Raw genomic sequence first — 25276 nt, 5'->3', positions numbered from 1 at the left:
GGGATGCAACGGATATGGCTCCATGAGTTGATTTTCTCCAAGGGATTGTAACAATCTCCCCCTCAAGTTGGTGCACAGATGTCAATATGTCCCAACTTGTTTGAAATAAATTTGTGCTTGTTTTGTCCAAGAGCTTTTGTTAGAATATCTGCAAGTTGATTGTCACTATTAACATATGGAGTTTCTATAGTTCCATCCTGAATTTTTTCTCTAATAAAATGACAATAAACTTCTATATGTTTCGTCCTCTCATGAAAAACTGGATTTGCTCCAATGTGGATTGCTGCCATGTTGTCACACAGAAGTTTCATGGGGTTCTTTACGTCCACCATCATGTCTTTCAATAAAGCTTTCAACCATACCAGTTCACAAGTGCAAGATGCCATAGCCCTATATTCTGCCTCTGCGCTTGATCGAGCTACAACTGACTATTTTTTGCTCCTCCATGTTACTAGATTTCCTCCAACAAATGTGCAATAGCCTGAAGTAGATCTTCTGTCATTGGGATTACCAGCCCAATCTGCATCGGAGTATCCAAAGACTTCAAAAGATTTGTTTCTTTTCATTAAAATCCCTTTTCCAGGCGTTCCCTTTAGATACCTTACTTATGAGCGGCTTCCACATGTGTCGATCTTGGCTTATGCATGAATTGACTTATAAGACTAACTGCATAAGTAATATATGGACGAGTAACAGTAAGGTAAATTAGCTTGCCGACCAATTTTTGGAAACTATGAACATTTCTCACCACTTCACCATCATCATGTGTAAGTTTGCAGTTGAGTTCTAATGGAGTGTCGACTGGCTTAGCTCCCATGCATCCAATTTCCTTAAGGAGATCCAAAACATATTTCCGCTGACATAAGAATATTCTTTTATCTGAGTGCGCCACTTCTATACCCAAAAAGTACCTTAATCTGCCTAAATCTTTTATTTCAAATTGGCTGTGAAGATACTTCTTGACTCGATTCATGAAGTCAATGTCGTCACCTGTCATAATGATGTCGTCAACGTACACAAGGAGAATTGTGATCTTTGAACCTCATGTGGAAACAAACATGGTGTAGTCAGCGGAGCTTCTTTTGAATCCAATCTTGGCAAGCGCATCACTAAGACGGGAAAACCATGCACGTGGAGATTGCTTAAGTCCATAAAGGGCCTTTTTTAATCGACACACATAGTACATCTTGTTTTCAATGCCTTGAGGAACCTCCATGTAGATCTCTTTATTGATATTTCCATGCAAGAATGCATTTTTTACGTCAAGTTGCATAATGTCATATTCTTTATTTGCAGCAACTGAGAGTAACGTTCTGACTGAATTCATTTTTGCAACTGGTGCAAAGGTTTCAGTGTAATCTTCTCCTTCAGTTTGAGTGAACCCTTTTGCTACTAGTCTGGCTTTGAAGCGTTCAATGGTGCCATCACTTTTATATTTTACCTTGTAGATCCATTTGCATCCAACAATCTTCTTCCCATCTGGCAAAGGTACTAGGTCCCAAGTATTATTTTTCTGTAGTGCTGAAATTTCCTCTGTCATGGCATCTCTCCACTGTTTGTCTTTGCTAGCCTCCTCATAGTTTTTTGTTTCTTGGATAGAATAGGTCTTTAGGATATAGTCTTTGTAGGACTCAGACATGTTGTCAAAGGTAAAGTAGTTGTCGATGGAGTGAGAGTTGTGGGTGGATAGGTAAGTGTAGTAGTCACTAAGCTTTGATGGAGGTTTTTTTAGTCTTGATGAACTTCTAGGGTTTTCCGTAGTGGTGGACTCAAGTTGACTTGTTTGTTGGCTCGCCACAGGTTGGTTTGATTGAATGGTAAGTTCAAGTTGATGGGCTAACTCAGTTGACTCAGGTTCATGAAGGTTTTGGTGTTGCTCTTCATTGGAGGCATTTTCATTGATGGGAGGCTCAGGAGCAGCATGATAAGACCCATGAACGTCATCAAAAATTCCAACTAGTGGACGCGTGGAGTTGATGACTTTTGTAGAATTTGTTTCTTCCTGTCTAGAAAAATCATAATATGGCTCTTGCTCAAAAAATTTGACGTCTCTAGTCACAAAATATTTTTTTAAAACTGGATCATAACATTTGTATCCCTTTTTTCTACTAGAATAACCAAGAAAAATACACTTCATAGCTCTTTTGTCAAGTTTATTTCGAAAAACAACTTGTATATGAGCAAAACATTTGCACCCAAACACTTTTAAGTGTTGGATGGAAATTTTTCTATTCAACAAAAATTCAAGAGGAATTTTGAAATCAATACTAGAGCTTAGAATTCTATTGGCGAGGTAACAAGCTGTTCCAATAGCGTCAGTCCAAAACTTTTGGGGAACGTCCATGTGTATCATGAGAGAACGGGCAATATTGAGTAATCGCCGATTTTTACGTTCCGCCACTCCGTTTTGTTGCGGTGTTCCGGTACAAGAGTTTTGTGGTTGAATTCCGCATTTTCGCATGAATTCTTTTAATGTTTCATGCATGTATTCCCCTCCATTGTCAGACCGAAGCTTCTTTATTCTAATACCATATTGTGTGAAAATCATGTTATAAAATTCTTCAAAAATTTTTGGAACTTCACTTTTGAATTTTAAAAAATATAACCATGTGACACGAGACTTGTCATCAATGAAAGTCACATAATATTTATAACCCAAATAAGAGTCTACCGGGGCTGGTCCCCAAACATCGGAATGTACCAAATCAAAGAATTCAGTAGATCGTTCAGAAGCATGATGAAAAGGTAATCTAGATGACTTGGCAAATTCACATGCATCACAAGCAAAATGATCAACATGGACATTAGGAAACAAGAGTTTAAAAGTACGATCTGAAATATGCCCAAACCGAGAGTGCCACTTTTGATATTAAAAAAAACATGCATTTTTGGAGTAGGTAAGAAGGCTAGAGTCTGGCTGATCCATCACGTACAGCCCATTGAGTTCACGCCCCCTACCAATCTCCCTCCTCGTTGTAAGGTCCTGAAAGATCACTTCCTTTGGAGGGAAAATAACTAGACAGTTGTGAGATTTTGTTAATTTACTAACAGAGATTAAGCTAGCAAATATGTTAGGCACATATAAAACTGTAGAGCAAGTTTTATTCTCAAGCAAAGATGCTTCCCTAGTCCCATTGACAGCAATGGGGGCTCCATTAGCAGTAAAAACCGGACCTTTTTTACATTTTCTAAATTAGCTAATTTTAAAGGGTCACTTGTCATGTGATCTGTAGCACCAGAATCAATAATCCAAGGAGATTTGTTTGAAAAAGTGTAAAGGGCATGAGACGTACCTTCTTTATTGTGAACAGGTTGGGAGGAAACTAAGTTCGTCTTGGAAAATTGCTGAAAGAATTTTTCCAGATCTTCTTTGGTGACGAAATTTGTTGTGTCACTTTGCTTGGTCATGGGAACCTTCTCCCGAATAGGACGCCCAACCAATTCCCAGCATTTCTCACGGACATGTCCTGGTTTTTTGCAATGAGTGCACTTGATCTTGCTCCGATTTCTTTGGTAGCTGCTGCTACTAGTTTGATTTTTTGAGGTGGTTGCATCGTTGGGAGCAAGATAAGCCATCTTCTCGGATGATTCCTCACTGGTTTGGATATTGGGCAGTTGGTTTATGACTTTACGCCTAGAGTGTTCTCATTGTATAGCTTGACATACACTATTGAAGCTAGGAAGGGGAGTAGTCATAAGAATTTGACTTCTAAATCCTTCGTAATCACTGCCAAGGCCAGTAAGAATCTTGAATACTTTGTCTTCCTCTACACGTTGTTTGTAAATTTCTGGATCTGAGGTCGGTGGTCTGTATTGCATAAGTTCTTCCCATAAACTACGATTTTGGCTCAAGTACATGTGCAAAGGTTTGTCTCCATGGATTAACTTAGCAATTTCGGCCTGAATCTGATAAACTCTAGCAGCATTGTTTTGTTCACTAAAAAGCTCTTTCAAAGTTTCCCACAATTCTTTTGCAGTCTCTTCATATAACAGTGTATCAGATATGTGAGATTCCATAGAGTTTAAGAGCCAGGACATTACCAGATCGTTCTCCGACTCCCATCCTTTATATTGTGGATCTGTCTTGGGTGGTTGTTTGATGTCGCCATTTATGTACCCAATCTTTGATCTGCCGCTGAGGAAGAGTCGAGCTGCTCTGGCCCAACTGAGGTAGTTTGCTCCATTCAACAACGTTGAGGTGATCTTCAAAGTATGATTGTTGTGATCATCCTTTGTTGTTTTGGATGAATCCCGTCGTTACCATAGGGCTCTGCCATAGGTATGAGCAGAGGATGTCTGTTGATAACAAGAGGAAAGAAGAACAGAGCCTTATGCAGAGATGTGCTCTGATACTATGTTAAGAGAATGAATCCGACGATATGTCAATCAAGAAATAGAAGAATAGAGGGCAGGATTTACGTGGTTCGGCTTGAACACCTACGTCCACGGGAGAATATCAACAACTTTTCTTATTTTTGCTCTGTTACCTTTTGCACGTTGTAGTGTACAATTTATTTTGAGTTTACAACGGATGAAAGAGCCAAGAGAGGAAGGAATGAGCAGAAGGAAAGTCGACAATCTGCAACGTTCTTTTCTTCAACGTTCCTTTAGGAATTGTCTTTCCATAACAGAATAAGGAAACTCGTTGGGAGGGATGCAACCGATATGGCTCCATGAGTTGATTTACTCCAAGGGATTGTAACAAAAGCATGACTGGAGCTCTTCATGATTGACATTCATTCAAAATTGGCGTTCATTGAATTTCACAAGACATGTTTTTCCATAATCACCTTATAATATTTCACAGGATATGTTTGAACATGATCACCTCATAATATCGACGAAAATATGATGCATCTCCCAAGATCCCAGGATTAGAGAAGGTAACCATTGCAAAGAATTCTTCAAGATCATTCTGCCAATACAAGAATGCCAGTAAATAACATTATAATAGGAATAAAATCTCTTGTGAACAAAAAACTCTAGCATTAAGCATGGAAGTGCATGCACCTGCATTGGTGTCCCTGATTAAAGGACACGGCTTTTGCATGAAAGGGAAGCTAATGCCTGATAGAAAAGCAATGGAATCTCTTTCATAAGCTTAAAAAATAGTTTTCAAAGAAAACAACCAGAAAAAATAAATTGTCATATGAGAGCTGTTTATACCTTGTTTGTCAAAGTTTGATCATTTTTCAACCTATGAGCCTCATCACAAATTAAAAGGTCACAAGATCCAGGTTTCTCAAACCTTGATGAGTGCATTCGAAATGTCTCATATGAGACTATCAATATGTAAAGAGAAAAAAAAAAACATATTCCCCAATATCAGCAGGATCATAAATCACACAAGGACTTTTAGTTACGGTGATGTGCCATGTACATTACAAGTGTCAAGTACATTACCTCATAATGGCTACAAGGTGCCAAATAATTGTCAATGCCTACCACAACATCTGCCCTCGTGGCTTCACACAAAGCAATGACTTGAACTCTTTTGTCGAGCCACTTTTTTATTTCAGATTCCCAGTTACTGACAAGGCTTGTCGGAGTGATAATCAATACCCTCTTCGCCAATGGCTTCCCATCAAACCCCTGGCGAAGAAGGGTATACAGCAACGTGATTGACTGCAATGTCTTCCCTAATCTAAAAGAGACATGACCGTCAGCTGGAAGCACCAAAGCATCAAAAGCTAGAAACAATGAATAGCTCTCTTCTCCAATTAACGCTACAAACGGTAAGTAAGTTTTGTCACTTGACGATGTTACAAGGACGAGAAGTAGTTTACCCCATATCATCTGCTAAAATGCAGCCATTGATATCAGGTTCTTTTCACAAGCCAGCAACACACTCAAACATAAACTGAACACCTTCTCTGCATTCAAAAAGTAAAAAGATAGTGAAAATGTAGGCATGAACAACTCCTGCTGGGGCGTCCACGTCTTCCAGAGTTTCAAGCATGGGCACTCAAAAGCTAACCTTTGATGAGGCCTTAAAAAATGAACAAGTAGTGGATCAACCACAATCGATGGGGAATTCTCCCCACGCACGTCCAAATCATCTGGCTGCCAAAGCACCAAAGGCTCGACGCCAGGTGGCAGAGGCGGAGTTTCCTCCACAACATCCTTCTTTGGGAAAATCGGAACGTTCAAGCAGTTGGTTATTGCAAGTAGAGCTGGCCTTGAAGAGCCCCATGGCACGAACCTCTTCCGAATACATAGCCTGCGACCAAGCTCCCCATTCTGATCACTATACCCATTTCTGCAAGGAGGCTTGAACGGTCTTCTTGCTACTGCAGCCCCTTCGGCTACTAATAAAACCCTAGGCAGCAAAGCTTGCCTTCTCACAACCAGGTTACCTCTAAAAACCAAAACAGCATCCACCACGAAAAGAAAATGGATATTAGGATCAAAATTAGCTAATATAATCCATTCTTGGGCACAAAATAAAACGCATCCGGGGTAGAACATATCATTGGATAAAACTACAAATAACTATCTGATTTTATGAGAAAATGACCATTGATCAAATCAAAACGAAAATCAAGACAAGCAAGCAAGAAAGTACCCCAACCAGAGTTCAGAACGAGACAAGGAAACTAAACACGAAAATTAAACGAACGGTAACTTGGACAACGGAGTCGCAAAATCAGTATTTTGCACGAAAATGTCAGGAGAATTGATCCAACGATCTCCGAACCAAAACATTAAACCCAGAAGACGAACAGGAACGAAAATAAAGGCCGCCAAGAACCTTAAGAGAGCGTCGACATTTTGCTTCTTCCGGTCGGCATCAGATAACGACGAAAAGCCACCAGACGCTGCTCGATCGCCATCCTCGTTGTCGTCGTCGTCCGGCCGGAATTCTTCGTCTCGGCCATCACCTTCGTCTTCCTCTTCCTCGCTTCCGCTTTGCCGGAACTCTTCCTCCTCATCGTCGTCGTAGAAGCAGCCGCTGCCGTCGGAATGGGCCGGAGATTGGCCATCGTCATCTTCTCGCAACGCCATGGACGTCTCGCGCGCGATTCCTCTTTTCCCGCCCCGCGCTTTCGTTGATGCGTTTAAAAATCTCCGTTCGACAGAATCACAAAAAAATGGATTAATACGAATTTAGAGAAAAAACAAGCGAAAAAAAAAGGAATTAAAGAGCGAGGGAAAAAAATCAATATTGTAAAATGAGTCTCAGTTGTGTTTGATAGCTTCATTCTTAAATTTCATGTTACATAAAAAAAAATGTGTTTTAAGAGACATGCTCATAAATTTAAGGTCGAATTGAGGGAGCTCTGATTTTAAATACACAGATCCAAGATTTACTACGAATCTCAAATCCATGGTGAAACAGCTACAACCTAAGTGACCCCAACTTTATGAGCTAAGTGTAAAATGTTTCAAAAAAAATACTGCATTATCTTCAAAATCCAGAAGATATGGTGCATTATGTTGTTCCAAAGGAAAAAAAAGTAATCGTGTTTGCATTTCCATCACATAAATTTCAGAAAATTTGATGACATTCTAAGGTTAACTCGCCGTTTTGTAAAAGAGATTTTGGGTTGTGTAGTGTATCCTTCAACTTATATGTCACGTCACACCACTTAAAATATAACAACAATGACAATGGTGTATTTTTCAACTTACATTTACACCACTTAAAATATATCAATAATAGCAATGATGTATTTTTCAACTTACATTTGCATGCAATACCACTTAAAATATATAAACATAGTGCTCACGATAATTAAACTAGAGATCTACCACTTTAAAAAAACTCCTAACACAACCAGCTAGGCTATCACATATCAACAAAACCAATCTACTTGGGTTTTGCATGTAAACCTGCTAAATTTTGTGTTCAAAGAAAAAAAAACTTGTCTCTGCACCAGTTAGAGACAGGCAGGCTCGTTAGTTGCATCATGATGCCCATAAGAACATGCTTCCTACCAATAACTCGACAGATATTTAGTTAATATGGTGCGATACGCTATATTGGTTCGAAGGAGGGTGCAGGGGCCTTGGCCCCCACTTAGATTTTAAAAACTTTAAAAAATTATATGTACATCTAAAAAAATAGTTATATATATATATATATATATAATTTGAAAATTTCTATTTTGACCCCTTTTTAAATTTTGAAACTATAGTTTAATCCCTAAGATAAAAAATTCTTGGTTCCACCCTTGAATGATGCCAAACCAATCAAAATGATAAATGTACCATCACTCCGCGCACACACACAGTGGTGCACGTGCTAGGTGGTTTTGACCATATATTGTCACTAAAGCACTCATTCATTCCACACACACACAACACACCTCCCATCTGCTAGATGATTGAGATCATAAATCATTAAAGCCTCCAAAAGCCGTCAATGTGCCGTAATATGTGGCTATGGCTAATACTAATTTGTGACGGTTCTTTAGCAATAAATTTTTGAATTTTAGCCATCAATCTGTCATACGGCTCATTGATTTTATATGTATGCCTGTGTGTATGTTGGACTTCCAAGGAACCATATCAGTTGAGAGGAAATAGAAAAAAGGTAAAAAAAAATTGTGAATCAATATTTAATGTCAAAATGTTCTATCTTCTTTATTATCTTTTTTCTCTCATCCACTAATATGAAAAATATCAAATGTAGAGATGGTTCCTTATAATTCTACCACCTAACTGTATGTCACCTATCAATTTTTTTCTCTCTATCTCTTTATATATGTACGCGTGTATATATTAGGGAATACATACTTTATTTCCACAGTAAGTTGTGGCTGGAATCAAGTTCTGTACATCACCTTTGGGCCTCGTATATGTAACGAGCATACACCAGATGTGGCAAGGTCTCCCCGACGGAAGAATAAAGGGGTGTTTAACGAAGCCAGAATTCTACAATTAAAATTATCATTTTTTTATCTAATGAGAATTGCATAATCAAACAAAAATTATTGATTCTTGAATTATAGGCTCATTTTTGAATCACAATTATGGAATTGTGATTTTATCGTAAGGAGTGGGACGTATGATTTCACTATTTTATAACTTTTTTAATTTTTTTTTTTTGGTGCACATGTCATGATTATTTTAATTCATCTATTCTAGAATTTAATTCGTGTTTCATCAAAAATATCATGTTCAATTCTGAAATCAAACTTCCATACTATCAAATAAAGACAAACTAAAATTGGAATTTTTATTTCAATTCCAGTTTGAGGTGGAATTTTGTTTTTAGAATGATTCAAGTCTATCAAATGCCCCCTAAAAGAGTGAATGAATAAAATTCCAGACCCTCATACGAAAGAGGAACTAAAACTTCAACATTTCCTTCTATTCCAATTTGAGGTAAAAATTTGTTTTTATAATGATTCAAATCAAATACCCTCTAAATGAGTGCCTGAATACAAGCCACTCAAGGGTTGAAAAAAATCAAATACCCTCTAAAAGAGTGCTTCAATACAAGCCAAAAAAGTGAAAAAACCGTAAGACCGTACTGGGATTTGAACTTAGGACCTTCGGAGCCAAAATTAAACTGACTAATCCACAGACCTATGCGGCCTTGGCACACGAACTTTGAACCTCCGACCTTGTAGTTAACAGCCACATGCTCTAACCAACTGAGCTATTCCAGCTTATTACCTCATCTGAACTTTATTTTATTTAGTCAATGAACATAAATTTTTAATCTTCTTCCCATATACGTGAAAAGGGGAGCATTGTTGGAGATTAAGCTGATCAAGCTTGATAAAATGTGCCATTTGTATAAAGGGCCAAAAAAGTTTTAATGATGATCTACCATTTTAACAATGGAAACTCTCAATACAAAATGAACACTCCTTAATATCATCAAGAATATCTTCTACAACCAAACCGAGGAAGTGGTTAATACACACTACATAGGGCAGCTAGTTGCACTACCCATCACTTGGTGAAAGAAAAACAAGAGAGCATGTCTGGGAAAGGCGAAACCCTTCATTTATCTAAGGACATGGAACTTTAGATGACATGTTCTCCGGCAGGGCTAGCAAATTGTATGTGCCAACATAGGTGCCAAATATAATTTTTTTTAGGGTTGAGAGGGAAGGATTTTTGCCATTTAAAAAAAAAAAAGAATAGTCATTTTGATAATTTCAATTTTCCATTTCTTGTCTTTTTTGGAGGAGAGAGCGGATATTATTGTCATTTTGCATTTAAGTGCACCAAAAATCATGCACAAGGCAGTCTATATAAACAGGTCCACATATCAAATGAAGGAAGCGACTTGGGTGTTTATGCACTCTCATTTTTTGACCCCTATAACGTGATTGTGGGGGTATTTTTGTCTTTTTCTTGTTTTTGGTGTCATTGGGGAGTTCTTGTTTTTAATGATTAGTGAAGGGTAGTTTCAAAGTCTCAAGGGCCGGCAGGGCCTTCAAATTTCTTAAAATAAAAAATTTAGTAGTTAAACTTTTAAAAATTTATGTTTGACCCCTATAAAATTTTGCAGAAACATGATTCACCGTTGTTATCAATGTTGAAAAGCATAATTCATCCACTCCCAAATAAGGGTGATCAACCCATCAAGTTTCGGAATTGAGCTGATTATTTGACACTTGGTCCGGCTCGATTAAAAGATTTTGCCAGGTTGGGCTGACCCAAGTTGAATATGGGGCCCCGATTAGGTCTGAATATATATATATATATATATATATATATATATATATATATATATCATAAAAACTTTTGATGCTTGGTCAATGGCTCTTTTAAAAACTCTTTATGTGTCATTAATGATACTTTTAAAAACTCTTCATGAGCCACGTTGTTAAGGGTTTTTGAGATTAAAATAGAAGATATTAAGAGTTTCAAATATAACTGTCAAGCCCGGCCCAATAACCATCAAGGTGGAGAAAACTGTTACGAGAGAGAGAGAGAGAGAGAGGCGGCAAAAAGTTATCTTGCATTACGTGACCCTAATCTCTATTAAGAGATTAGGGTTAGGGAAAATTACAAGAGAAGTCCACTAAAAATAACAAAACATTTAAAGAGAGCCTCCCTAACTTCCTAATATTTCAGAAAACCCCTTTTTTGTATCTTTAACACTCCCCCTCAAGCTGGAGCATATATATCAATCATGCTCAGCTTGTTACAACATCTCAGGAAATCGCCTATGGGAAGAGCTTTAGTGAGAATATCTGCTGCCTGATCTTCTGAGGAGACATGAATAGTGCTAACAATTCCTCCTTGGACTAAATCCCGAATATAGTGGCAATCCACTTCAATGTGTTTAGTCCGCTCATGAAAGACAGGATTGTTAGCGATATATGTAGCTGCCTTGTTGTCACAATACATCTTCATTGGGAGATTCACTGAGACATCCAACTCTACAAGTAGTGATCTAACCCACGACATTTCAGCCACAGTTTGAGCCATAGCCCTATATTCCGACTCAGCACTAGAACGAGCCACAACATTCTGCTTCTTGCTCCTCCAGGAAATAAGATTATCGCCCACAAAGACACAAAACCCGGTAGTAGACTTCCTATCATCTACAGATCCAGCATAATCAGCATCACTATACGCCTCGATGTCAACACATTCTCCTTTCTTGAACCATAGCCCCTTTCCCGGGGCTGATTTCAAGTATCTTACAATCATTAGAGCTGCATCCCAGTGAACTTTTCAGGGTTTTTCCATGAATTGGCTCAACTTATTCACAGCAAAGCTAATGTCGGGACGGGTGACAGTCAAATATAACAGTTTTCCTATCAGAGATCTGTAAGATCTAGAGTCAAACGGCTCTGAGTCATCATCATGTATATGAATGCGAGGATTCATGGGAAGTGTGGCAGGTTTAGCCCCCAATAGTCCCTTTTCCTGTAGAAGATCAAGAGCATATTTCCTTTGAGACACTACAACTCCTTTATTACTACGAGCCACCTCAATACCAAGAAAATAACGAAGTTGTCCAAGGTCTTTCGTAAAAAAGTGTTGCTGTAAAAACTCCTTTGTTTGAGCTATCTCTTGATCATTTTCCCCTGTAAGAACAATATCATCCACGTAGACAATCAATATCACAAGTCCTGCTGAGCCTCGCTTGATAAACAATGAGTGATCAAGCTGGGATCGGCTAAATCCACACTTAGATAACACTTCAGTAAGCTTTTGGAACCATGCACGGGGACTCTGTTTGAGTCCATAAATAGCCTTCTTTAACTTGCATACCTTGGAACACTCCCCTTGTCGCTCAAAACCAGGTGGTTGCTGCATATAAACAATTTCAGAAAGGTCTTCATACAGAAAGGCATTTTTGACATCCAATTGAAAAAGAGGCCACTCTCATTGGACAGCAAGAGAGATAATCAAGCGAATAGTGCCCAACCGGGCCACAGGCGAAAAGGTCTCAAAGAAGTCAACACCATAAGTCTGAGTATACCCTTTTGCAACAAGACGGGTCTTGAACCTTTCAACTGACCCATCAGAATGATACTTGATGGTGAATACCCATCGTGAGCCAACCACATCACAGCGTGTTGGGGGGTCTACCAAATCCCAAGTCTCCCGAGAAAGAAGAGCATCCATTTCCTCCTGCATAGCTTGTCGCCAACGTGGATCTAACAGGGCGTGATGGTGCGAGGATGGGATAACATGACTAGATAAAGCTTGATCAAACTGTACTAAGTGTGTACTCAGATGAGCAGTAGAAACAGAATTAGATATAGGATGTAAGGTACACTATCGCTTGCCCTTGCGAATAGCAATAGGGCGATCTGCTGCAGAATAGTCATCACTTAAACCTGAGTCAGTCTTATCAGTAGAGCTTACCTCTTGAGACGATGCTGGTGGACGGCTGAGAGAGGGACCTAGACGACGAGTGTAAACCGACGGAAGCTCAAGAAAACGTTCATGTGACCTAGGTTGAGATGATGGAAATGACTCAAGTGACACTGGTGGAATAGGAAGAGGTATAGGTGCATGCATCTCAGATGAAGAGGGACTTGACGATGGGAAATAAGGACGAGACTCAAAGAAGGTAACATCCGCACTGATAATGTCTTTCTTGGTCAAGGGATCAAAGCATTTGTATCCCTTTTGATTAGCTGAATAGCCAATAAAGATACATTTGATGGCTTGGGCAGCAAGTTTGCTTTTGTTCGGGCCTAGGATATGTGCAAAGCAAGTGCATCCAAAAACTTTGGGAGGTAAATGAAATAATGAACGCCCTGGATATAGAATTTGAATTGGAATACGGTCTTGAATGGAGGAAGAGGGTAATCTATTAATGAGGTAACACGCAGTAAGGATAGCATCACCCCAAAAATAGGCAGGCATGTGAGAATGTAACATGAGGGTACGAGCTACGTTTAGGAGTTGCCGATGTTTGCGTTCGGCTACACCATTCTGTTGGGACGTATGTGGACAAGTATATTGAGGTCGAATTCCATGGTCGGCATAAAACTGAAGTAGAATGGAAGACTTGAATTCAAGAGCATTATCAGTGCGAATATTTTTGACAATGAATTCAAACTGAGTTTTTATTTCCTTGATAAATTTTTGAAGAATACATATGACTTCAGATCTTTCCCTTAACAAGAAAACCCAACTGACTCTAGTAAAATCATCAACTAGAACAAGATAATATCGAAAACATGATCGAAAAGGAACCCGACTAGGACCCCATACATCCACATGAATGAGATCAAAAGGACTCTGACTCGATGGACTCTGACTCGAAGGAAAGCTGCTCCGTGTATGCTTGCCCAACTGGCAGGCATCACATAAGAAGTACTCTGATGCAGGAATGTCTGGAAACATGCGACGAAGTTTTGGTACGGAAGGATGACCCAATCTGAGATGCCATTGGAAGGGAGAAGGCTTGGAAGGGACTGAAGATGCAGCAACATCAACTGGGATTGACAAAAAATAAAGGCCCTCACGCTCATGGCCGCCACCAATCATCTTCCCAGTTGGTAAGTCCTGAAAAGAACAAGAGTCAGATTCAAAAATGACTTTACATTGTAAGTCGATAGCTAGCTGCTTCACAGATATCAAATTAACAGGAAACTGAGATGCATATAGCACGTGTAATAGTGCCTAAATGTGGAAGATAAATATCACCGCTACCCAAAACAGGGGACAACTTGCCATCAGCCAGCTTAACATACTGGGGTGTAGAAAATCTGACAAATGATGAAAAATTTTGTGGTTGATTACAACAATGTCTAGAAGCGCCCGAGTCTATCATCCATGTCATACCTGGATCAGCAGTAGGAGCACCAACAGAGAATGCTGAATCTACAACAGCAGCATTGGTAGATGTAGAGGCAGATGTAGAGCCAGACCTCTGAGCAAGAACACGATCATATTCATCCTTACTTAGGTTAAGAGAATATGACATAGATATAGAAGGATCAGTAGAAGACTCAACCATAGATATTGTTGCCTTTGAATGAGTTGCCTGGGATGAAGAAGGACCTCTGCTTGTGGTGATTCTACCTCCACCACGTCCAGAGGAAACATTAGACCTGAGGTGAGGATGTTTGTCCCAACAACGGTCCTCTAGATGACCAATTTTGCCACAATAAGAGCACTGAAATCTGCCACGTCCAGCACCACGGCCTGTACCACGCCCCCTAGTGCCTCCAAAAGAACTAGGTCCCTGTCCTCCTGATATCACAAGTGCAGAGACTGGTATGTCATGCGTAGTCTGAGAAAGAGTGGCTGCAAAGCGACTCAGCCTATTATACGTGTCTGCTAAATCTGAAAGTTCACTGCCTGTTGGAATTTGAGACTTTGCCACAGAGTATTCTGAAGATAGGCCAGATAAAAACTTTGCCATCATACCAGTCTCAACGTGTGATGCATAACAATGCTGGCAAGGTGGGCGAAGAGCCTTTAACCGTTCATATGCAGCAGTCAAAGTAGCAAAATATTGAGATAGGTCCTGATCTCCTTGTCGAATGTTGCATAACTCCTCTTCTAGTTGTAGGATCTTGATTACATTAGTGGCATGCGAGTATGTCTTTCTCAAGAAAGACCACATATCCTTGGCCTTGGTATAATATGCAATAGTTGGGGCTATATGAGACTCCATACTATTCATAATCCAAGACATAACAATATAATTATCTTCATCCCACGCAGCATATATTCTTTTTTCTCAATAGGTTCATCCTCCTCAAGAATATATTTCTTCCTATGACCAGCCACCGACATTATGAATACCCTAGACCATATTTCATAATTTGAGCCATTAAGTTTCATCGTGGTTCCATAAGAGAATGAATTCCCAGCCATCTTGTAGTCAGTAGACCCTTCAGATTTACTATTTTCAGCCATAGTAAATAAAGAAGACCAGATTGACGCAAACATTTAAAGAAAGAGGGCTAGGAAATTACTGTCACTTCAGATCTGGTTCAGCCGATGACAAAAAACAAGAATGAACTCCCAACGACTGAAGACTGTTGCTCCCAACGACTGAAGACTGCTGCCACTTATAACAGCAGCTAGTTCTCATAAAACTTCCTGTCCACGTGTCAAAGAAATCCACGAAATCAAACAAAAAACTTGTACTAAGGATCAGCAACAGTCCTCACGCAGCCTTTCTTTACTGAATTTGTATCCACGATCTATAGAAAAAATCTGATCATATTCAAAAACCTGAATTTATAAGCAGCACATAGACTCCACAAAGCATCCACAACACCTCACACAACTTGACTTTACCGAAACTGTATTTACGATCATCACAAACCACAGCGTCACACGTCACGCTGCATCCACAATAGTCTCTACATACGACCAATATGAGGATCTGATCACGCCTTCCACATAGGCGTGATCAGGTCCTCCTTCTCACGGCACGCCCAACCCCTATTCCCTCACTGTCTCCTTATTGGGTGATAAGAGGGAATAAGGAGTAGCGGTGACAAGGGAGAGAACGAAAGAAAAAAAAGGAACGAACTCACTTGGCTGTTCGCCGGAAAGATTGTCGCCGGAGAAGATGGTGATCGCCGAAGAAGGTCACCGGAAAGCGCACTCTGCCGTCGACGCCCACACCCGCTCTGATACCATGTTACGAGAGAGAGAGAGAGGCGGCAAAAAGTTATCTTGCATTACGTGACCCTAATCTCTATTAAGAGATTAGGGTTAGGGAAAATTACAAGAGAAGTCCACTAAAATAACAAAACATTTAAAGAGAGCCTCCCTAACTTCCTAATATTTCAGAAAACCCATTTTTTGTATCTTTAACAAAAACATTCGTCGTTTAGACTGGTGCCTTGTCAAACTGACCAATCTGTCTGATTGTCTCTACTTGATGTCCCGAGCTTTGGCCACCCCTGTTAGAGGATGTCCTTTGATTCCGGCGATCTCCAAGTTGGAGATGGTTAGGAAATAGCTATCTATGTGGCGCAAGGCTCAGAATGGCAGCATTGAGGCTCGCATTAGATGTATCCATGATTCCCTTAACGCCCTCCAATCTAGGATGGATGCTGGAGAATCTGGTCTGCAAACCATCAACAACCTTTTTAAGGGTGGAACTTTGTTTTGCACTGAATGAAGAGGAAAGTCCATGGCAGCAACGGTCTAGAATAAAGTGGAACATGCTATGCTGTTTTTTTGCTACCAAACAACCTCAAGTTGTGATTAATTAGATGTGCTCTTATGAGCCATTTGGTAACAATATATTACTGTTTCATGAAACTGCTTAAAAAATTGAAGCAGATTCATCCAATACTTGTAACAATGTTTATGAATCTGCCCCATTTTTTTGAAACAGTTTCATAAACCAACAATAGAACATTACTGTTACCAAGCAACCTGTTCTCTTTTGTGCCTCAAAGAAATCTCCCTTGATCAGTAAGGATACTTGTTGCCTCCTCTAGTATTGATCGCCGGAAGTTACTTCTCCCCAATGATTCTTGCCATCCTTTTAGTGTTGTTTGACTCATGGAACAGTAATGTACCATGACCCAGATCCAAAGATTAAAACAGGTTCTTAGAACAGTTGGCCGGAAGAAAGTTCATAGACGCCAAATGATCCCTGAGATTCTCACATTGACATCAATTGATGGAATATGGCATCCATTTGAAGAGAGTTCCGGAGCTCGACTGGCTTCTCTTTAGCGCTCCGAGGAGTTCAAGTCACCTTGAACGTCGACTTTCTCCCATACCATCGAAGCTTAACCTTGCAGATTGTAAAATATGAGTAAAAAAATGACAATAAATTAATAATTTGTTGCCCAGATTTAAGTCTTATGTTATATTTTGTAAAGCCCAACAGTAAACTTGCTGCTGTAAAAAGGTGAACATGGAAAGAACAATATGCAAGTTTCCAGGGTCCAAAATTCGTTCCTACTCTGAATTTTTCTGTTTTTAGCAGAGATTTCTGATAAGGATGGTCGTAAAAGTCGTCTTCGAGAAGCATTCTCCTGCAACATGTCTTCCTCGATTTCCCTCTTCTCGATAGTTTGAGCTTGTTCCTTCACGTGAATGAGAACCACCTACCTCTCACATCTTAGATTATCAAAAATGAAAAAAAAAATGTTAAACATAAACTAATCTCAAAACCAAACTGGTTGACTGCATTTCTCGCTTACGCAAATTTTTACACGCATAATAGAGGGTTAAGAGAGATTTTTTTTTTTCACGTTAATGTCATGTGAACAATTCGTTCTCATAGGAATTTACTGTTCAAACATCCGCTTACGATACATACGCATGTAATCATTTTGCAGATTTTCTAAATTGAAGCTCCAATAATTTTCTATTTTTTCTCATCTTAGAAGACCACAATTTCCCTAGAAAACAATGCAAGAATTCATTCCCAAGAGTGAAAGACCATCTCTCTCTCTCTCTCTCTCTCTCTCTCTCTCTCTCTCTCTCTCTCTCTCTCTATATATATATATATATATATATATATATATATATATATATATATATATATATATATATATATATATATATATATATATACACACAAACATATATTGTGTGTGTGTTCATCACGAAAACATGACATCTAATATTACGTGTGTGTGTATATATATATGTGTGTGTTTGTATATATATATATATATATATATATATATATATATATATATATATGTGTGTGTGTGTGTGTGTGTGTGTGTGTTCATCACCAAAACATGACATCCAAAATTACTTCCAATATAGAAAACTAGTGGTGAACATCCGTAAAAAAATTCATTACATTCACAACAAGACTACTTGCCTGTTTTGTCGCTGGCTTTTATAAATTGAACTACTAGAAAGGATGAACATTGTCCACATATTAGAAAAATCATGAAATTAAACAGATAGTTAAATGGTAGAAAAATTTCAAAAAACAAGAAAAATTGAAACACACCCATGAGCTTTTTTGTTGTCAATCAAAGCAACCCAAATCTTGCACTTTACATGATTAATTATGTCAACATAACTTAGTTTTTCTATTAATCTTTTTTAAGATACATTGTTTTTCGTTGATGTAAATAAGTTCAAGAGAAACCAAATTTGTATTAATAAAGGTAAGAATGGGAGCATGCACTATACTTCAACTCCTGCATCACTTTTCCCCTATATATAGGACAAGAGAAAACAAATGACACCCTTCAGAGCAAAGACAAACAAATGTTGGCTGTCATGTTTATAAGTATTAAGCAAAATTCACCAAATTTATTACAAACAACTTTTAATGGGTTTGGCAAAGCAGATGGTTTGTGATGGCATTCTACCTTCGACGGTGAAATATACATACTATCTGTCAGTAGACAAAGTTGCCTTCATAGGAGAGGAATTTTAGATGGAAATTATTTGGAAAGCTAGTTGAGAGCTGAAAGTTTTGAATTGTATAATTGCATCCAAAACTGCGTGGATTGGGATGCTACTCAAGGGTCACTTTCAAGGAGAAAAACCCAAAAGAACATAAATGCGGCATATGGAATATGCTTTCCCGGGATTGAGGTTCTGTGGTTCCCCTCCTCCAATGCCTTTGTTGACGTCAAAGTAGGTCCCCTGGGGCTCACCGTAGAATGCAGTTGTGTCCACAAACAATGTGAACGATGTGCCCGACGAGTTGCCACAATGAAATGTAGGCCCTTGATGAGGCAGAGCCAAAACTTTTTCCTCGAATTAGAGTTCCTAAATCTTAACAGAAGCTGAAATGTCACTTTTAAAAAAAATTTATATAAAACAAGTAATTTTTTTTAAAATTACATGTAATTATTTATTTATTTTTTGAGTGGGGGGCCAGGGCCCCTTCAGGGTCCCCTTGGTTCCGCCCCTGATGAGAACCATGTTAAGTTGAGTGGTTCATTACTTGATAGATGGCTCCTAAATTGACCCAAAAGGGTGTTCTACAATTCATACTAACTTGTCCTCGATTTGATGCATGCTCAAGTAGACCCGAGCTTGACTTATTTAATAAATCATGAGTTGAGTTTGGGTTAAGTATTGAACTCGCTTAAATAAATGAGACAAGCTAGAACTTAGAAGGTTTGGCTCGCCTAAACTCGTGGTAAAAATATATGTGAAAAATGTTTCACATTATTATAAAAAAAAAATATAAGTTGTTTAAGCATTGGGCAGTGACTAGCAACAGGCAGGCTCAGAGTTCAAGCCCCCTTAACCCCATCTCATGAAAAAAATAAACACCTTTAATAAAAGGCATGACTAAGCTCAACCTAAATCTTGGCTCGAGCATAGTTGAACCCAGTTTGAGCTTACTTCATCTCAAGCAGAGTCAAGCTCAAGGTTTTGAGGCTCGAGCTAGCCCAGGTCGACTCAAACTTGGCTCGTGTAGTGCGAGTAACTTGTCATTTTCAGTGATGTCGGGTTTGAATTTTCAACATGATCACTTTCAAAATATTTAGCTGTCATGGAATGAAGCGAATATGATATGAAAAACGTCAATAAGTATGTGGTGCAATAATCTTTTCTTCTCTCTCTCACTCTCAAGTGCACATGGTGTCACACACACGTATACAAACCACTTAAGTTTATCTTAAAATATTTTAGACCAAACAATATATATATACATATATATATATGCTAACATGTTATAATTACTAATTTAGCACAAAGTCATGGAAAACACTGACTTTTCTATTATCAAAATTTTAGTATTTTATTAGTTTTTGATATTACAACAACATATATAAAATAAAAATAATTAACTTACTATTTGTTTCATTTGAAAATACTTCTAAAGAAGACGTTATATAGACATTTAATCATGGAACTGTTTACTAATTATTGTAAAATAGTAATTTTGAATTAATTTTGCTAAGTTCAGATACAAATATTGAATAAGTTCTTGTTTAGTTACAAGTCAAGTTTAGTGTTAATTTGTTGTCAAAATCAATTAACCAAATCCGGATTTGGGTCGTGTGGTATGTATATAAATCTGAGCCAGCAAATATTCCAAAAAAGCAAAGTTCCTCATTTTTTCCCTCTGCTCTAGAGTTTAAGGCTACTTCAAGACCTGGGTAGAATGCAAGACATCTGTTAACTAAGTATTAGACATCTACTGTTTGTAGTCCAGAAAAGTAGCGCTCATGAAAATCAATCTTACGACCAGCTGCTCACTACTCAGACCAGCTGTGCTACACCCCTCAAGACCGTTGACATCCCAAGGTGATGAAGTTTTTTCTTGTAAGAAGATGATGGTTTGCTGACAAGTTAACTCCATTAAACCAAACCTACCACACAAGTAACTCCAAAGGGGAGAAAACAACAGCCTGCTTGGGTCCCTATTGCCGGCTACCACTGATCTCCTCTATCATCCCCTTCACATTCACCCATGAACTCAGTCATGTCTTTCTTTTTAGAACTTATGACGTCAAACCTTTCTTGGAATGCGACCCTTCCTTCTCATCTCATCAATTCTATTATGGCCTTATATTGGTCCCTATCTAGGGGCAGAGCCAAAATATTTTTTTTTTTTAATGAAACACCAAATATATGGTTAACAAATTTTCAATTGACCCTAGGACACTGACCTGGATCTCGTAATGCTATTCTATATAATTGGACACAAATTCACCTAAATATCAATATTAACATTTTAAGGAGTGAGCTTTATGGGGCACACACCCCGCGGAGACCACACCTCCCTCTGCCCCTGGTCCTAACAACCTTTAATGCTTTCGTGCGGCTCTTCTTCTTGTTCGGACCTACCAACTTGTCATTTCCAGCCTGACAATGCAGCAAGCTGGCCGAAGGGGCACCAACTTCAAACCTACCACCTATTTGTTGTTGTTGTTTCTGTTATTATGACTTGGAAGGGGAATTCACTCAGGGTTTGAAAAGTCTACTAATACTTCATCTTTATTTTTTTTTATTAATAAATTTTAGCGATAAAAAATTTTTAGTTTTTAGCCATCCAATAGCACTCGACATCACCATGTGTTACTCCCATTACGAATCTCCTTGACGGTTGATGTTTTCAAATGGATAGTTGAGAAAAATCAAGTAAAAAGTTGTTAATTTATGGTAGATGAGTAAAATACATTGTCTATTTTTTCTTGTTCATTTTGATCTCTCAACCATTCATCTTGAACAGATCAACGATCAAGATGATTTTCACCATCATTCATTAACTCGGGTCGAAACCAAGCTATGTTGTGTAAAATGAAAATCGATAGTAAATAAATATTTTTTTCAGGATAACATAGAAAGCATGAGTCGGAAATACCATATTTCTTAAGTTGATAAATATAAATAGTATGTTTGTTATAAAGAAGTATGATACAAGAAATTCCAATTGCATGAAATCCAAATCCAGTGTTGGGAACAGTGTTAAGAAGTGGGAAAGGAAGCAAATTTCCTTTTTTAATTTTGTAATTACTGTTCCAATGAATCTATATATATCTTTATAAAATCTTCCCTTTTGAGGAGACACCTTTTGAATCCTTGGGTGCAAGTGCACTTCACCCTTTTGCTTTCCTTTCCCAATACAAAAGAAGAAAAGTAGCATGCATATTTTAGAGTGTCATCATGCCATCAAATCCCACCAGCCAGCGTATATAAAACAACTAAATTAAATAAAGTAAAATAATCAAAAGCACATGTTACAAGCACCAATTATTAAGCAATTTTGGAAATATTTTATATTTTTTTACTTGTCAGGTTGATTCAACATGCATTTTGAATACATGGTATTAAAATGCCAACATTACAATGCCAGACATTTAATACCAGATATTTTTTGAGTGAAACAAAAGTTTCATGTTCCACTTACTAGGGGCAGAGCGAGAAATTTTCATGAGGGAGGTCGAATTAAAGTTTTAAAATTTTGACTAGAGTCGAAATTATCATTTTTTAAAATTTTTATATAGAAAAAAAAAATTTCTAAAATTTACATGTAATTTTTTTTTTAGAGGTGGGCCAGGGCCCATGTGTGCCCTACCTTGGCTCCACTAGTGCCCGTTACCGCATCTTGTGTGATGACATGTAACTTTTGTTTCACTTGTTTATGTGAAATTTTAATGACCACATCTTTGTGTGTGGCTTGGTCTCTTTCAAAAGTTCTATCGGTTTAGGTGGAATTCTAATGCTGGAACAAAAATACTAAATCTGAGCAAAAAAAAAAACCCTTTGATGGAAGTTTCACATTTATTTTGCTATGAAACTTAGTTGGAATTTCAAGTCTCAATTCCACTTCGATAGTAAAATACCATGTATTCAAATATGCCCTAGAAAAAGTGACCCAATTATGGGAAGCATATCTGAGTACAATTTTTTTGTTTTAAAAAAGTATTGTTTGTAATTCTTTAAAGAATGACCTCAGTTAATTTTCTGGAAAACTGTCTTACAAAGGCTTGAAGACGAAAAGTGCTCTAGCTGGAAATTGTTTTAAGATTACTTTATACCATTAAATTATGTTCCTGTCATTTTTTGTAGTATTTTGACGGTTTTTTTTATGTGAAAATTAGATGGTAGTAAAAATTCTTGAAGATTATAAACAAAAGTTAGGCCCGTAAATGCAGGTTCCCTTATATTCAATTGGTCTTTTCGTTTTTTCAATTCTTTGAACAATCCTAAATCCAATCATATTTCCCTCTCAAGACACTCACACATTTTTATTGATCTCAACTGTCTTTTCCAAATGCAAATTAAAAAGAAACTCAAAACCCAACCATCTTCATGACAGCCAGCAATAAGACTCCTGTATGTTTATACTTTATAGAGGATAGTTCGACTTATGAGAAAAGTTTTCTACTACCAAAAAAAAAAAGTATGCAATTTTTGTTCTAAAAAAAAGTCACACCTTCAATGAAGAAAAATAAAAAAGTGATCTCGGTCATGTTTATTAGGCAAGATACACCAACTTTTCAAGTCACTGCAAAAAAAAAAAATCACCAATTCTTCTACAAACAACTCTTAGTGGAGGCGACAAGAAGAGTGGTCATTTTTGCCATCAACATCTGGTTCAGAGGTAGGGGCGGAGTCAAGGAGGTGCCCTGACCCTCCTTTAATTTTTTTTAAAATTTACATGTAAATTTGAGAAAATTTTCAGTTGTTTTATATAAAAATTTTGAAAAAAAATGATATTTCAGTCCCTGTCAAAATTTAGAAACTTTAATTCGGCCAGCCTCATGAAAAATTTCTGACTTCACCCCCATCTAAAGGGCGCCAATAGTGGTCATCTCAACCATGTGTCTATTTGGGTTGGGGAGGTGGGTGGAGAAGAGCCTTTCACACCCGCCCTCTTATGAGTGCATATAACGAGGTTCGCTTAGACAAAAATCATGAAAATGTATGTTTAATTAATAGGTTAAATTTTTAAATTGTATGATTAATATGAATGGACTGGAAAGTTGCCCAATGTCACGATCATCAATTGGGAAAACCCCTAAGGAAAGAAGTGCTTTGTAATGGAATATGCTTTTGTTGGATTGAGGTTCCACGATTCTCCTCCTCTCCTCGATTATGAGAAGTTTGAGAGAGCCCCACAGGTGGGTCCCACCTGGGCTCGCCGCATCTCCCAATTGTGACCGCAAACAATGTGAGCACTTTACTCGACATGTCGCCGCAGCAAGGCGGGGCCCCACAATTAGGACCATGTTTCCTTGCATGGTGCACATGGTAGTGAGGGAAGGATATTTTAGTAATTTATTAACAAAAGTTTTATAGTTTTTTTAATATTTTTATTGTTGTTTTTATATTTTTTTAAGTGTAGATTAAATATATTTTAGTCATTAACCATATTGACTGACAAAAAATTAATGCACCTAAAGCACATGACCAGGTTGACATGGTAGTGGGGCCCTTAAATCTAATGCAAAGTCTATCCGAGGCGGTGAGGATTGATTTTGGCTTTAGGGGCAGTCTGCTTTGTTATTTATGGTATTCTTTTTTCTTTTCAAGGGTAGTTTTGTCTTTTAATAAATGTATTTTTGTAGTTTTTTCGTTTTGTCCTTGTATGAGGGCTTGTTTTGCCTTGGGCCCTCGGATTGAACCTGCCAGAGTTTTCATCGTTTTTCAGTGGTGCCCGCTTTGAATTTCATTTGACCGTCTCGAAATGAGTAAGACATAATGCCACACTAGAAACATTTGAAACATAAAGGAAGGTATGAATCCTTGAAAAGGTTGGCGGAATGGATCAAGACAGATAGTCTTTCGAACTAAACCTCGGGATGTCAACTTCTTGTAGGGGTATTGATATGCAAATTGAATCATAGCGGGAATATCAATTCGAACGCTGAAAACAGACATGATACCCTAAGGAACGAGAGGAAAGGATGTAAACTTCTGTTTTCTTGTTGCACTGATAAAAATATTCATTAAGCTCATGCAACAAATCAATTATATGGTGCAATTCTCTCTCTCTCTCTCTCTTTATCTCTCTAACTCTCTCTTTCATGCACACGTGCTCGAAGGGCTCAGTATAGCTGGTTGGAATGATGGACAAGTAGAGAGCATGCCATCAGTCTCATTCCTGTGGGATCATTAAGTTATGGGGGCAAGTTGACTCTCTTCTCATTTTTTCTTTGTAACAACCCAACCCACTCCCGGACTCGGGCCACTGGTTCGACGAATCCTAACTCGCCCCTTAGCAGTTTCGGCTCCAACCCTAAAAATGGTAGGAACCAGGACAATCAGCTCATCAGTGACCCTCCTTTATAAACCATTGAAGATCTCTCACATTCTTCAATATAAGACTAAACTTTTTGAGGTATTATAGTCTTCATGTATCTCTCTCATGCACACACATACATATGTATGCCACTAAAGTTTATCTTAAAATATTTTAGAGAAAACAATAGACATGCTAGCATTTTTTTATGATTACTAATTTGGTTTAAAC

The 25276-nt window shown here is 38.1% G+C and overlaps 1 protein-coding gene across 1 annotated transcript; it reads right to left on the bottom strand.

The window, feature by feature from the left end:
* Positions 1-13758: 13758 nt before the first annotated feature.
* LOC126409761 (uncharacterized) lies at positions 13759-14803 on the bottom strand. The gene is made up of 3 exons (XM_050075902.1): positions 14737-14803; positions 14221-14631; positions 13759-13941 (listed from the first exon to the last, which is right to left on the bottom strand). Exons 1-3 carry the CDS (start codon positions 14801-14803, stop codon positions 13904-13906), a joined length of 516 nt encoding a protein of 171 aa, XP_049931859.1. The 3' UTR covers positions 13759-13903.
* Between the last annotated feature and the right edge of the window lie 10473 nt (positions 14804-25276).

Source organism: Nymphaea colorata, chromosome 2, assembly GCF_008831285.2.
Source record: "Nymphaea colorata isolate Beijing-Zhang1983 chromosome 2, ASM883128v2, whole genome shotgun sequence".
Lineage (NCBI taxonomy): Eukaryota > Viridiplantae > Streptophyta > Magnoliopsida > Nymphaeales > Nymphaeaceae > Nymphaea > Nymphaea colorata.
The sequence above is the reverse complement of the archived record's forward strand: the minus strand, read 5'-3'. Positions and strand labels throughout refer to the sequence as shown.